Source organism: Xenopus laevis, chromosome 1S (assembly GCF_017654675.1).
Source record: "Xenopus laevis strain J_2021 chromosome 1S, Xenopus_laevis_v10.1, whole genome shotgun sequence".
In the NCBI taxonomy this organism is placed as follows: Eukaryota; Metazoa; Chordata; class Amphibia; order Anura; family Pipidae; genus Xenopus; species Xenopus laevis.
The window spans coordinates 33,464,912-33,478,844 of record NC_054372.1 but is presented as its reverse complement, the minus strand read 5'-3'; the positions used below and the strand labels follow the sequence as shown (position 1 = coordinate 33,478,844).

General features: G+C 37.4%; 1 protein-coding gene across 6 annotated transcripts in view; it reads right to left on the bottom strand.

The window, feature by feature from the left end:
* LOC108706615 (sorbin and SH3 domain-containing protein 2) overlaps window positions 1-13,933 on the bottom strand; it is a 163,783-nt gene that overhangs the window by 36,384 nt on the left and 113,466 nt on the right. For 3 of the 6 annotated variants that reach the window (XM_041579508.1, XM_041579503.1, XM_041579505.1), the window contains 4 exons: window positions 13,611-13,803; window positions 11,826-11,940; window positions 7,289-7,372; window positions 3,076-3,132 (listed from right to left, as the gene is read on the bottom strand). In XM_041579508.1, coding sequence (XP_041435442.1) covers window positions 3,076-3,132; window positions 7,289-7,372; window positions 11,826-11,940; window positions 13,611-13,803 — 449 coding nt within the window. The remainder of the gene's footprint in view (window positions 1-3,075; window positions 3,133-7,288; window positions 7,373-11,825; window positions 11,941-13,610; window positions 13,804-13,933) is intronic. The other 3 variants (XM_041579506.1, XM_041579507.1, XM_041579504.1) reach the window with 1 other exon arrangement.

Sequence of the window (13,933 nt, the reverse complement as noted above, 5' to 3'; positions counted from 1 at the left end):
GGCAGTATTATTATCAGTAACAGTGCCACAAATCCCTATAAAATGTCTACATTCATTGCTCCTCTGGTATCCCACCTATGCTGCATCCTGTGGATTCCCCTCCACCTGTCATGGGTAGTATAAAGAACAGATTGCTACTCTCGTCTTGAGTAAGCCAAACTATTCATAAGGGGGTACATTGCTTGTGTGCTGGGCTAGTACAGTCACATCTACATGTAAATAGATGTGGTAAGACTTACCTTGGTCATATAATATAGTAGAATGCAGGAAATATCCAAGGCAGTAACTATGACTGCAAAGTGTTTTTATCTGGGAAAATTGCGCCACAGTGGTGTAATTTTCCCCAATAAAAATACTTTGCAGTCATAGTTACTGCCTTGGATATTTCCTGCTTTCTACTATATTATATGACCGTGTCTTTTTAGGGTGTGGACACAGGACACCCCTGCAGGAGATTCCACCTACATTTGTGAATGCTGAGCTACAGTATATTTCAAATTTGTGCAAGTAAGACTTACCTTGGCCTATAGTTCAGTGTAATGGGTGTGCTGAAGTGTTGACCGTTTTAAAATATACAGGACTTCAGTAAATAAATAATTGTTTGAATAGGCAATATATGTATGATGGACTACTTGCCCTTTAGGATACAAACAAACGAATTTTTAATCAGCTAAGCCACTTAAGACATTGTGGTTACTAAAGAATAAGGAAAGGCTAAAATTAAGTAAGCTTTATCAGAAAGGTCTATAAAAATACACCAGTAAACCCTCAAAGCAATGCTACTCTGAGTCCTCTTTTAAAAGAAATACAGCATTACTTTCCTTCTATTGTGTACACATGGGCTTTTGTATCAGACTTCCTGTTTTCAGCTTACACCTCCAGGGCTTGGGCTTGAGCATGCTCAGTTTGCTCCTCTCTCCCTCCCGTTTCTCTCCTCCCTCCTCCCCTCTCTGCTGTAAACTGAGCCCAGAGCTATGAGTAAGCAGGGAGAGACTTAGGCAGGAAGTGATGTCACACCAAGCTAATATGGCAGCTTCTATCCTAAGCAAGCAGAGTAAATTTAGCATTCTTGCTTGCATTATTGTGGTATTTTAATTGGCAATAAACTGCATCAGTAGCTTTCCTTCTCCTTTAAGCATTGCTGCTACTAACTCCTCTAACAAATTAAAATAATTGACCTTGCTGACCTTTCATTTTGGAAGATTTACATTGTTTTCTGTGCCACACTCAATACATATATGAAATATATATGTGCAGATTCAATTAGGACAAATCTATACGAGGGATAAGTCAATACCGATCTTGGAAGTTGTAGTCATCAGCCTTAATTTATTACAATGCAGCACAATTGACACAGAGAGAAATAGACTGTATACAGTCCACAATGCACATAGAAGGTATAATCCCTTGTCTGTCATGAATTGTCCCTTGTAGACATCACTGTGCAAATGTATGTGGTGAAATGATTTGCACATACCATATGTAACCCATTTATTTCTGTTACCCCTCTATTGCTATACCCCCAATTCTATGGTCTTTCCACAGCGTCTCTTCTCCGCTACTCCTCCTTCCCTCTCACACATTCCTATAGTTTCATTCCTTACACAGAAGCAATACAGAGGGGACATGTAAGGGCAGATTTATGACTTGGTGTAGAAAATGGCGGAATAAGTCCCCATACGTGGCCAGGCAGGGTCGCGTAAAGAACAGCTTTAAAATGGTGTAGTTATTTAAAGCTCTTTTTCTTTAAGCATACATATAAAAGTCTGAAGCCGTATAAAATAACGGCTGCAAATCAGGCGTTCGCATGACTTAAATTAAAACACACGTTCATAAATTCGTCATTTATTTTACATAGCTTTTTACACAGTTTTTTCAGTGAATTTCCTTTTACACAGCATAATAAATAGGCCCCTGAGATTGCTTAATTGGACTCCACATGGGGTGGAATGTTTTCTCTCTGATTGTGGTTCTCTATCTGCCCTGTAATCTCAACCACCATAGAAGAAGGTATATTTGGAAATAGTCCAACATTCCAGAATGTCAAGTACCCTCTCACACTTTTATTCTTATGCTTGGTGCACAGGCGCAATGCAAACACCATTAGGGCTAGATTTAGCATCATCCAATTTTTAATCAGTATTGTGATGTGCACTCACCAAATACTTGTTTATTTCAGAACAATACTGGAGTAAACTGAAGGGAATGGTGACTTTCCTATAAAACAAAATGTTCTGCTTTATAAAATAATTATTAAATATGGAACCTATTTGTCAGCAAAGTCCTACAATGTGCCCTACAACATCTACTTGCCAGTTAAAGTGTTGCACCATCATTCATTTAGTTTATGCAGGTTACTTAACACTGCAGCAGACAATCTGTCAATTTCTAGTCTTTGCCGGTAGAAAAAAAAAACACCTGCTGAGAATAGAAACTGAAGAGCAGCTGGAATTTCTATGCCGCTGGATGTTATAGTTTAGTAACAGATGAAAAGCCTGTGGCTCACTATGGGAGGCGAACAACTGATGGCCAGCAGGTAAATGTCAAACTCACTATCTTCTCCTATTAGGGGGACTCATTAAAATATATATTTTGTGCCTAAAAAAACAACGTGCAGCATTTAGCAGAGATGTGCTGGGCAGAAAATACACATTTAGAAAAAGTTATAGTCAAGGATGTTTGCAATTGGGTTTGTCAAAATAGAATCAGAGGTCCATCCCATTATTATCACCTCTCTTATCATGGCTGCATCTGGCTCTATAGAGTCCGACTCCTGAAGCATTTCTGGGGTCAAGACATATAGTAGGAGAAATTATAGTGGGATGTGGGGGACTATAATACAAAGTAGCCAGCTAAAGGGCCACACTTACTACATCCCTGCTGTAGTGCTTATGATTCACTACTCAGAGCACTTTTGTAACAGTTAAACTAGGGGCTGGTTCCGGCAGCTTATTCATCTGCACCAGTTAGCAGGGCTTAGTTAACAATAAAAGTCTGACCTTGCCATGGAACATGTGTTTACTTCTTTCTCCTGTGTAATCAAACCACGCAAGCAAAATACAAGATTCCATTTACCTCTGTAGGCACACCAAGGGAGCTCTCTTGAAAACAATCCAATATCTTTTTAGGAGGCTGGTGACAGACACAGAATGAAATGAAGAGGTGAGGAGATGACATGGAGAAAAGAACATTACAGGACAAATGAAGAATGCTGCACATTAGTATAATGACTGCAGTATCCAAGGCCTTGGACATTTTGTACATTGTTAAGAAATGTACTGTAACTACAGTGGTATTTTTTAAAGAAGTGTTAGCAGGTGGTATATGAAATATTGCCATGCAAACCATAGAAAAGCATAAAACACATATTTAGCATTCTTCATTTCTTTATATAATGGTGCAGCAGCAAAGTCATTCAGTGCCTCAAACTGAGCTCAGTGGAGCAAACACACAGTCGTGATGTGGCAGTGAGATAAAATGAGTGGTTGTGAGAAAGGTTCCTAATGAGGATCTTCTGTATAAGTATGTAAGAGAACCAGTCTTCATTAACAGCCCTCACTGCAACATTAATGATGAATGATATTTGCATGTCTACTGCTGAAACCCTCTATGGACTTCTACAGATGAAAATGATGGTACCCTGGACATATCTTCTCAATTCAGACTGCAGTTTCATGTGAGCAGGCTCAAGAAAGGTCAACACTGACTATGGCTTGATAACTTGCCTCTTCTCCAATTTCTAGGCTTGCAGCAATGCTAAATTTGAAATACCAAGCAATAAAGGAGTGATTTATTTATCAGACCATGGTGGCCTTCACCAATACACCAGCCATAGTTGCCTGAAATGAGCACTATCAATAAAAAGACAAAGTATTGAGGACTATTTAGAACAAAAGACTGTATGACTGCAGGGATAAAGTGCAAAACACAACTGCCATGACAGACAGATAAATAGATTGTCAGATTTCTGCCTAATCCTAGGTTTTCCCATATATAAAGATGGAACCAATTACTGGGAGCCAACTGGCAAATCAAAATTCTGGAAAAGAAGCTGACAGCTATAGTATCAGTACCTTACAACAAAAACGCACAGCCCCCAGTCACATTTTACACCTAGTCTGGTAACCCATATTGGAGAATGCCTGATGGACAGGGTTCAAAGTGCAAATTTCTGGAGAAAACCACCATGTTTACTGTACTTTGCACCCTGCCCCATTCTAGAGCACAACGACCTGCACCTTCTGCATGAAAAACAGAACTGTATCCATGAGGGGTGGGAGGCACGTAGGCATCTTTACAGCCACTGCTTACCTATCCCCTAGTTTGCGCCTTGTTCAGATGCGACACAAGATGCTATTAATTGGGACCTGGCAAAAGTCTGCCTACAACTTAGCAGTAGATTTCTTATACATATCTATTTCTGTTATCAGCCAATATTTTTCCAAATTAATTTAGTATTTTGCAAAACTTCTGCCATATTAGCAAGTGTCGATTTTCTCCATTACACTTGCAATGAGCCTTAACATTTTTTGCCTGAAGTACAATACATTAGAATACCTCTATTAGTGTGGCATATAAACGCCTAGAAAAATGAAAATGTAATATAGTAATTATCATGTGGAAATCTAGCAAATCTAGCTGTACATTCTGTACACAACCCGATATCTAAATCTGTACAACTGAGGGGTTCACACCACTAACAGCAGGGCTTCCATACCAGAGCAAAAGTCATGTATCTAGAATTGCATGTGCTACTTTAGGTCACACAAGCAAACAATTGCCCTTTACATACTTTACTATCTTTAGTTAACCTTTTACAACGTCACCAAAATGGCAGTTATTGCCACATGTGCTTTCTCTCATATTCAACAGGAATTTAGCTTATGGTACACACCACCAGGCACTGCATCCCAAAAGCATAGGGTCTGGGGACTCATGTACCATGTGTACCGTGATTCCTATTATCATACATGGAAGCAATTTAAAGGAAAAACACTGTTTTTACCACTTCTTTTTGTAACCCTCCCCGGCTAAAAAATATAACCCTTACATTATAATACTTGTTTTGCAATAAAAGCTGGTAAACAGTTTTTATGCAAAAAAATGCAAAGACCACATGCATTTTTGAGAAAAAAAATCTCCAAATGGGAAAAAATGCCAAAGTGAACTGTAAGTAGACATGCCCAATTTTTTCTCCATAGCTGTAAATATTTTTAAATGGTTTTCATCACCATTTCTTATTGGGGAAAGAGTAGATGCAGATGGGAAAAATAATTGTCAAAATATGACTATAAGATGCTACTTTTTAAAATGTAGCACCTGAAACAACTATCATTGTGAGACACAAGAGCTGCATAATAAATCTGTTTTCGTATAGTATAGTATAAGTAAAAATGTGGTATTATCAGCAATATGCTTCTCATTGGCATGGATATATTAATAATATTATATCATTAATATTAGGTTACTTTACATGGAAAGTCACCACGACTGAACTCTGTGGATGTAACAATCACGACTGAAACTTTAGTATCTTCACTATTATGGTGGGCTCATTGTCTTTTTGGACTAATTTATAAACATTGGGAAATTTGCCTCTGGGCAGTAACCTATAGCATCCAGTCAGTGACTGGCTTTCTTCTGCCAGCTGCAGCTTGAACAATGAAAGCAAATATTTGGTTGCCATGGGTTACTGCCCAGGTGCAATTTGCCCAAAATGTATAAATGAGCTCCTCTGTATTCTAACAACATTTTATGGCACACAATTCACAGCAGCCCCATCTGTATTATGATTGCCATGTTGGATATAAAATCTCTCGTACAGGTTTGGGATTCACGAGCAGATCATTCATTTACGTAGGGCCAATTCATCAACTATCAAATACCAATAGCTGTACTTTACATTTATCTTTTGCACTATAACAATACTATTACATTTCTGAATAGTTAATCCCCACATACAACTTGCTTTAGGGATTAATGTATCTAATGTAATAGTATTTGCAATGTGTTCAAGCACGTAAATCTGACACTGATCTGTTTTGATAAATATGTTGATTTGTTAAAAGCTTTACTGACAGTCCGAAACGTTTTAAAACAACTAAACATTGACCAAACTTCTGGATTCTCCATTTTGGTCCTTCATAAATCTGCTCTTTATTCCTTACTGCTATATTCTACTACAGGGTTTTCAGGGCTTTTTCGAAGTTCTTTTTTACTTGCCATAGTTATATTATACAATAATTCTGCAATAATACGCTTATCATTAAAGTTAAGATATCTTTTCTCCCATATAGTATGCCTATATGTTGTTATTGTGAGTAATACAGCAGCAGCAAGAGCAGCAAATAAAATGAAAAATATATTGTCTTATATCCTTTTATGCCTGTTTTTAACAGATTAAAGATTTGCTAATTGTGGAGCTGGCGGAGTGTAATCTGACCTAGAAATTCTTGCAATTATGCCTGATTGATACATCAGTGTTTTCTTATACAGTATCTGTAACTTTGTAGGACCCTGAACAAATGGTAAACCTCTACATGGGCTTGGTCTCAAAAAGTCTGGCCACCTGAGAGGGGGCCAAAGCTGTGGATGGGCAGCTCAGTAAAGCTATGGTGGATAAGATTTAGGCTGTCCTAGATATTACTGAAAACTTACAGTGAAGGCTAGTTAGAAACATCCCATCCTAGTTGTTCAAGATATTCTTGGAACCATAGCCAGGTCACTAATCTTGTTACAATGTAAGTGGGGGCTTGGACTAGAAAGAGAAGGGTGAACCCAAATAATTTCAAAACTAATAGGTTAGAGCAGTGGTCCCCAACCTCTTTTACCTGTGAGCCACATTCAAAAATAAACAGAGTTGGGGAGCAACACAGGCATGCAAAAACTTCCAGGGGTGCCAAAAAGGCTATGATTGGCTATTTGGTAGCCCTTATGTGGACTCAGAGCTCTTGTCATGATTTTGGGAGTTGGATTGCCTAGACTGTTGGATGGGAGAATTTAGGGTGCATAATTTGTGCCTTTACAAAGGAAATGTTACTGTTCTGTGTTCACACTGGGTACTTAGTACCTAGAACCTGCCATAATAAATTAATCCATTACCCTTCCATCTGATCAGGGTAATGATTTGATGCCTATGAGATGTGCTCAGCCCCAAGCAAGGTACTGTAGCTCAAGGTGGCAGTTAATGTGCAAAGAGTGCTAAATTAAATGTATGTCGTTAGCACTTTGAGGTTAACTTTTCCTGCCGCCTACTGTGGTGTAAGCATTAGTACCTAACCTCACTTACCGGACGTCCAAATTCCAGCTCTGAAAAGAATTTATACCATGGCTCATTTTCTAAATCTATCTCATCTGGATTAATGCGCCCATTCTGTAGCAGGAGTGAAGGAAGAGGGAAGTAAAAGATACGCTAAGAAAGAGGTGGAGATTCCATATAATAAACAAAACCAAAAAAAGAACAGTATAGGAAAAGAAGATTATTAACATGTTTGCTCATGGGAGGGGGAAATAACATTGAGAGAGATTTCTTAAACCAGGGGGATTTATCTGCTGCATTCCAGATGAACTGCAGCTTTCTTGTATGTCGATGGAATATTAGAAATCGCAACACAACAGCTGTCACAGGTTATATAAATAAATAACAATGACTTTTCTCTACCTATTTCTCTCCAAAGGGCCCTGAAATGCTGGGGGCCAAGGGTAAATAACTGGTATGCCCTACTCTAAAACCAGGCTAGCATCTAGAGGAACAGCCATTGCCAGGTTCATTCCAGCACACAATTTCAATTGAATATCATCTATTTCACAAGCTTCTCATCCAAGATAAACCAGGTGCCCAGTTACCAATAGGGATGCACCAAGTCTATATTCAGTTTGGCCCCTGAGCAAAATATTTGCCTTTTTTTGAAGGACTCAGATTCAGCCTAATCTTGAGTGTCTGGCTGAACCAAATATAACACATAAATGTTATATAACTTAGACCACTGGACAACGGAAGCTCTGATTCAGTGAATGATTTCTAGTGGATTTGCTATTAAGATGAAACCTAAAATTGTAGATTCTGTACATCCATAATTACCAAGGATTAATAAGCACCTTTATACTAATCAATATGTTAGAAGCCTACTAATGAATGGGCTAAACCAATGTATGAAAGGACTCAGTTCCAGAGTAGATTAGATGGCTTGAAAAACCCTGTTGTTTTCAGATCAACATGGGGATAAGAGTCAAATGAAATAAATTCCACATAATTACAATGGGTCAATAATGTAATTATTGTATACGGCAAAGCTTGGAAACAAAGTCAATTAAAATTCAATACAACTCATCAGGCAAACAAGTATTTCTCAGATACATGAAAACCTCCAACAAATGATCTGCAATAAAACAATACAGCATAGTACAGCATATTTATGCCTTCCATGAACACATGTCTGCTGCCCTCTCTGGGTCTGCAACCCTCTGCACCAAAGTGGATACTAACAGGTGCCGATAGTATAGTCCTTGGACTTGTATTAATTCATTTGCTATTCTCTTACAATAATCAACACCATTATTTTTTTTATTTTTTGTACAATTTTAGCCATAGAGATTTGTAACATCTGTGTTTCAAGGCTGTTAACAGGATTTATCTCACTATGATGCTCACCCTTCAAACACATAGTAGTGGAGAACCCTAATTCCTCATTGTAAATGAACAAATATGTACCTAGGTCTCTTGCAAGAGACATTTTCCTAAGGGAACCACTGTTTCACATAAAGCTTGCAACACAAGAAGCCTAAGGAGTAAGGCGGCCTATTGGAAGGCAAGTATGAAGATATTGGAACGATACTATACTATAATGAAAATCTTGTACCACCTTTATATTGCTTGACCCATATGCAACAACATACACTGATCTTTCTAAAATACCAGGATGAACATTGTGACTCCTTTCAGATGTTCTAATAACATTGCTTTCTAACTCTGTTGCCTAAAGCACAACATAGATTGGGAACTCGCAATCTTGCCAGGCCTGCCAGGGTTTAGCAGATTTAATGCTGTTTTGAAAAAGCAAACTGATTATAAACATATGAAGACGCTAGCTTATTCATCTTACCGGCAGATATATTTCTAGGCCTCTTAAGTGGTTGATGTTTAGAATAAACAATATGGTACTTAAAGTCGACAAACAGATTCTTCTTAAATAAAGGAAATGTCTGTTTTTCCCTGTGCTTGCCTTGATTCTGCAGGATGATTAATGTGGCATCATTCTAAGCAAATTAATAGGATACAAAGGCATCTCTGTGCAACTCTGGGCAATTTCTTGAATCCGCTCTGTAGGTACAGTAGATTCCCACAGCAGCACAAAGGCCAAAATTCCTGTAATTAGGCATCACTGAATTCCAGGAACTGATTACCTACATTGGAACTATCCATATCGCAGCTCTACTGATGCTATTTATAATTTCGTCTGTGGGACAAGACTTTACGCCCAAGCGACTCAATTCCAGTTAAAAAATTACAGAGAGTGTTGGGAAATGTAAGACATATCATTTATGATTTTATATGTTTGCTTTTAAAAGAAAAACACAGTCAGCTGTTTATGCACAGGCTGTAGAGCAAACATGGCTTGGCAAAACTCCCAGATTATTCTCCACTTTTAAACAAACCACACCTGCTGTGCTGTACCTTTAATTATGGAGTTTTCCACATCTTCTGAAATTGGAATGAAAAATAAACCACTGCTTGGATCAAACATTTCTGTGTCATTTAAGGATGCTTTTTAATTATGATAAAAAACCACACCATTCATCTGCCATCGATTTAACCCTTCTTAAACAAAGTGAATATAGATTCAATGTTTGCTTGGCTATGCTATTTTAAAAAAACACCCAAATATGGGCTACACCTGTTCATCTTGTTATGTCTAGGTTGTCTATGCACCCCAATGTTTTTTTTAAAAACTTTAAAAAAAAGTAGTATCTACTTATATAACGCTGCTAAGGTCTTAATTAATAATCAAGGCACTTTTATTACTATTTGAAGGATTTTGAAGGGTAAGCATACACTAACCTTTAGAAAGTCACAAACAAAGTCAGGTACATACCGTGTAAAACAAAGTTGCCTCCACACTTTCTTTTTTTTAAATCTCAGTCAATATAACGGGTGACAATATATGTCACCTAGCAGTGTGTAAGAAGTTTAGTATAAAAATTGTTGGTATCAGAATAATCCTGCCAATACGCAAGCTCAACTTTTGATGTTGGTTAAACAATCTGGAACCAGGCACTCCAGATTCTTTACACTCCAGAATCAACAGACTCTTAAGGTCAGGCCGAAAACCTTGTTTAGATTAAAATATAAAAAGCCAATGTGACTCATTGAACTTTCTTTTTTTAGGAACATTATATTTGGCTCCTTTACGATTTCGTGTAGTACAAGTATATTTTTCAACACAGAGAAAAACTATTTTAAGATAAATCCTGACTTGCAGACATAGGCCTGTTTGGAACCCAGAACTTCAGAATTTTATACAGATGCATATATTAGATATCCAGGCTCAATGATTCCCCTTTAAACTCTCAGTACCACTACAATTGTGCACTTTCTTTTTCAGTTTGTTTTGTAGTTCTTTTCAGAACAACTTCATCTATCTTGACGAGCAAGAAAAAAAGTCAGGTATAATTATTAGATATTTTAACTGATCTAAAGATAATTTTCAAACAAAATTTCTGTAAATGTATAGGACTGAAACAATGAGAACAATATGAAGGTAACAGGATAACAGCTCCCTGACACCTGCATTGCTAGGTGTAGATATGATAGCACTCACTAGTACTCACTAGTAACAAATCCAAGTCCCAATGTGACTTCTCAAGTTACATTGAGTAGGAGAAACAATAGCTTATCTGAAAGCAGTTCTTTTGTAAAGTACTGCCTTTTTCTGAAAGCACAGGATCAGGCACAATGACCTGATATAGCTGCCTACATAACTGTTACCAGCTGAAAAAAAATACATTTGTTGGTTCAGGAATAAAATTTTATATGGTAGAATTGGTAGAGTGAATTATTTGTATTGTAAAGTGTGATTTAGACATAAGAACTACACCATAAAAATCATGAAAGAATCCTTTTAAGGATCCCTTTTTGTTTGCCAGTCCACTAACTTTGCTATATACATGTATCATGCTGCTTTTCGTACCAGTTAAACCAATGAATTGAAAAGTCAATTATAATTTAATTTGATTCAACATTTATATAATATCAGAAGGTGTATAGAGAAAGTTGGGAATGCATTTGACCTAAAAACTCCCTGTTTACTAAAAAAAACCTGGACACAGCGAACAGCCTTAAAATTAATTTTGGTCATGACAAGTAGCAAACCATTACTTTGTGCATGGGGTCACCACATCATCATTTCTTCACAACTTCCCACTGATGTAATCACAGACGAGCTATTAGATCAAACACAGCTTATGGTGCTATAAGTATGTACTGTATGTATTAGATAAACAGTCAATCTCTATTCTCTAATACAAAGTTGAAGTGTTTGCAGTCATATAAATAGGTCTGTCAGTCAGATCATTGTGCCTTTGGGTTAACCAATGTAATATTCCAAAAATAGGCTTTTTTGTGCCCTCATTTCTCTTCTGTTCTAGGTAAACCTTACAGCCTAGCACAGCAACCTCTACAGATGCCATTGGGGCTCATTTATGTAAAAGGTATTACAGTCTTTTTGTCTTTTAGCTAACAAGTAATTATAATGTGCTACAAAGTAAAATATGTGCTCCATTTTATAAAATGAGTGCTGTTTCATTTCATGTTCATGCTCAGTTCTTACCGGCCGCTCATGTTCAAGGATAGATGATTTTCCCGGCTCATATTCAAAGATGCTTCTTGGTTCAGAGCGAAACTTGCGGGTATCTACTTTTCTGTCAGGTGGCTCCCATTCATTCCTATATTAAGACAATTCTTACATTAAAAACAAGATTATTGTCTTCCCGAGGCAGTGTGCTTAGTTAAAAGTCATTTCCTCATTCCTTTTTTCAAACTGTGGGCCAACTACGCCCAATGCTTTGTCATCAATTATTATCTAGAGGCACAAAGGAGATAGCTGAGAAAAGGTTTGGGTATTAATGCCCCCTAATATTAAATTAAATCCAGTGTTGGAGGATACCTCTAGGTTACTCCCAACTAGATATTAATCTATGCTGCTTACTGATGTTTACAATTCCAAAGACAGTAGCACGTGAGATGGAAAATGGAAGATAAACAAAAGCAAGCATACCTGAAAATATTTAGCAACGTGAAATAGTTAAAGGGATACTGTCATGGGAAAAACATTTTTGAAATCCATTTCTCAAAAGATCAAACAGATTTTTTTATATTCAATTTTGAAATCTGACATGGTGCTAGACATATTGTCAATTTCCCAGCTGCCCCAAGACATGTGACTTGTGATCTGATAAACTTCAATCACTCTTTACTGCTGTACTGCAAGTTGGAGTGGTATCACCAGCTCCCTTTTCCCCCCCAGCAGCCAAAAGAAAGAACAATGGGAAGGTAACCAGATAGCAGCTCCCTAACACAAGATAACAGCTGCCTGGTAGATCTAAGAACAGCACTCAATTGCAAAAACCCATGTCCCACTGAGACACATTCAGTTACATTGAGAAGGAAAAACAGCAGACTGCCAGAAAGCATTTCTCTCCTAAAGTGCAGACACAAGTCACATGACCAGGGGCAGCTGGGAAATTGACAATATGTCTAGCCCCATGTCAGATTTCAAAATTAAATATAAAAAAAACTGTTTGCTCTTTTGAGAAATGGATTTCAGTGCAGAATTCTGCTGGAGCAGCACTATTAACTGATTCATTTTGAAAAAAAATGTTTTTTCCCATGACAGTATCCCTTTAAGATAAATTCATCTAGTACACATTGCACTACTTAAAATGTAAACATTGAGAAGATACAAAGGTCAGAAAAGAGAGATACAGTGGAAGGGAGTGGCACATTAAGTTGTATGAGTGCCAAGTAGTGGGAGAATGTATTAAATCCATTCATCACCATTTCAGTCTCAATGAATCTCTTGGGAATCTATAGTCTTTGGCCACCGACCAAGAAATTACTGATGCTAAACTGAAAGGTTTGCTTTTGTTGTTCTATTGGCTTGTTTAAGATGAATATCACTCTTTTGTATTACATTCATTTGTCTTTTATCCCTCTAACTAAGCATATTGTTAGAGGGCTGCTGTATCAGTTATCCTGAAGTCAGCCCTACATAAGAATGAGAGTTGTGGAAACACTGGAATTTGAGAGGTTTGAGAGGATTATATATATATAATTTTACATTTTGGGTTAAGCCTTACAACAATACATATATAAAATAAGACATGAGTTTTACTTTAATGACATTTGAAGAGCCCCACGTTTTTCATATTCTTTCTAGATCATGGGCAATGGGCAAATTAAGTCCAACCCCAAAGACTGCCACCCATTTTGCAGAATTGGTGAGAATTATATTTCTCATAACAGCACTTCAATAGAAAAACAAATAACCATTAATATGATACAACTTATAGAACAATTCAACCAGGACAAATTTACAAGGTTTCCTGATGCATACCTATCAAGGGAGGATTGCTCCTGTGGTCTAAGAGGCACAGCTGGAGGAGGCACTGGAACAGGAGGAGGAGAAAGAGGGGATGACTCTCGGAATACATCAGTGCCATTGTCTGAGACACTTTTAGAGAGAGGCCGGTATGTATGTGTCTTTGCAGCAGTATGTGAAAACGAAGGAAGAGTTGCACTGTAATTGTCTGTTTTCAAATAAACATACACATCTCTGGTCAGTAATCAGGTTCACAAATTACAATAATTATGGCATTTCAATATCATTTTACTCTTGAGCTATAACCCACAACTGGGTGATAAAATATCTTGGTTACT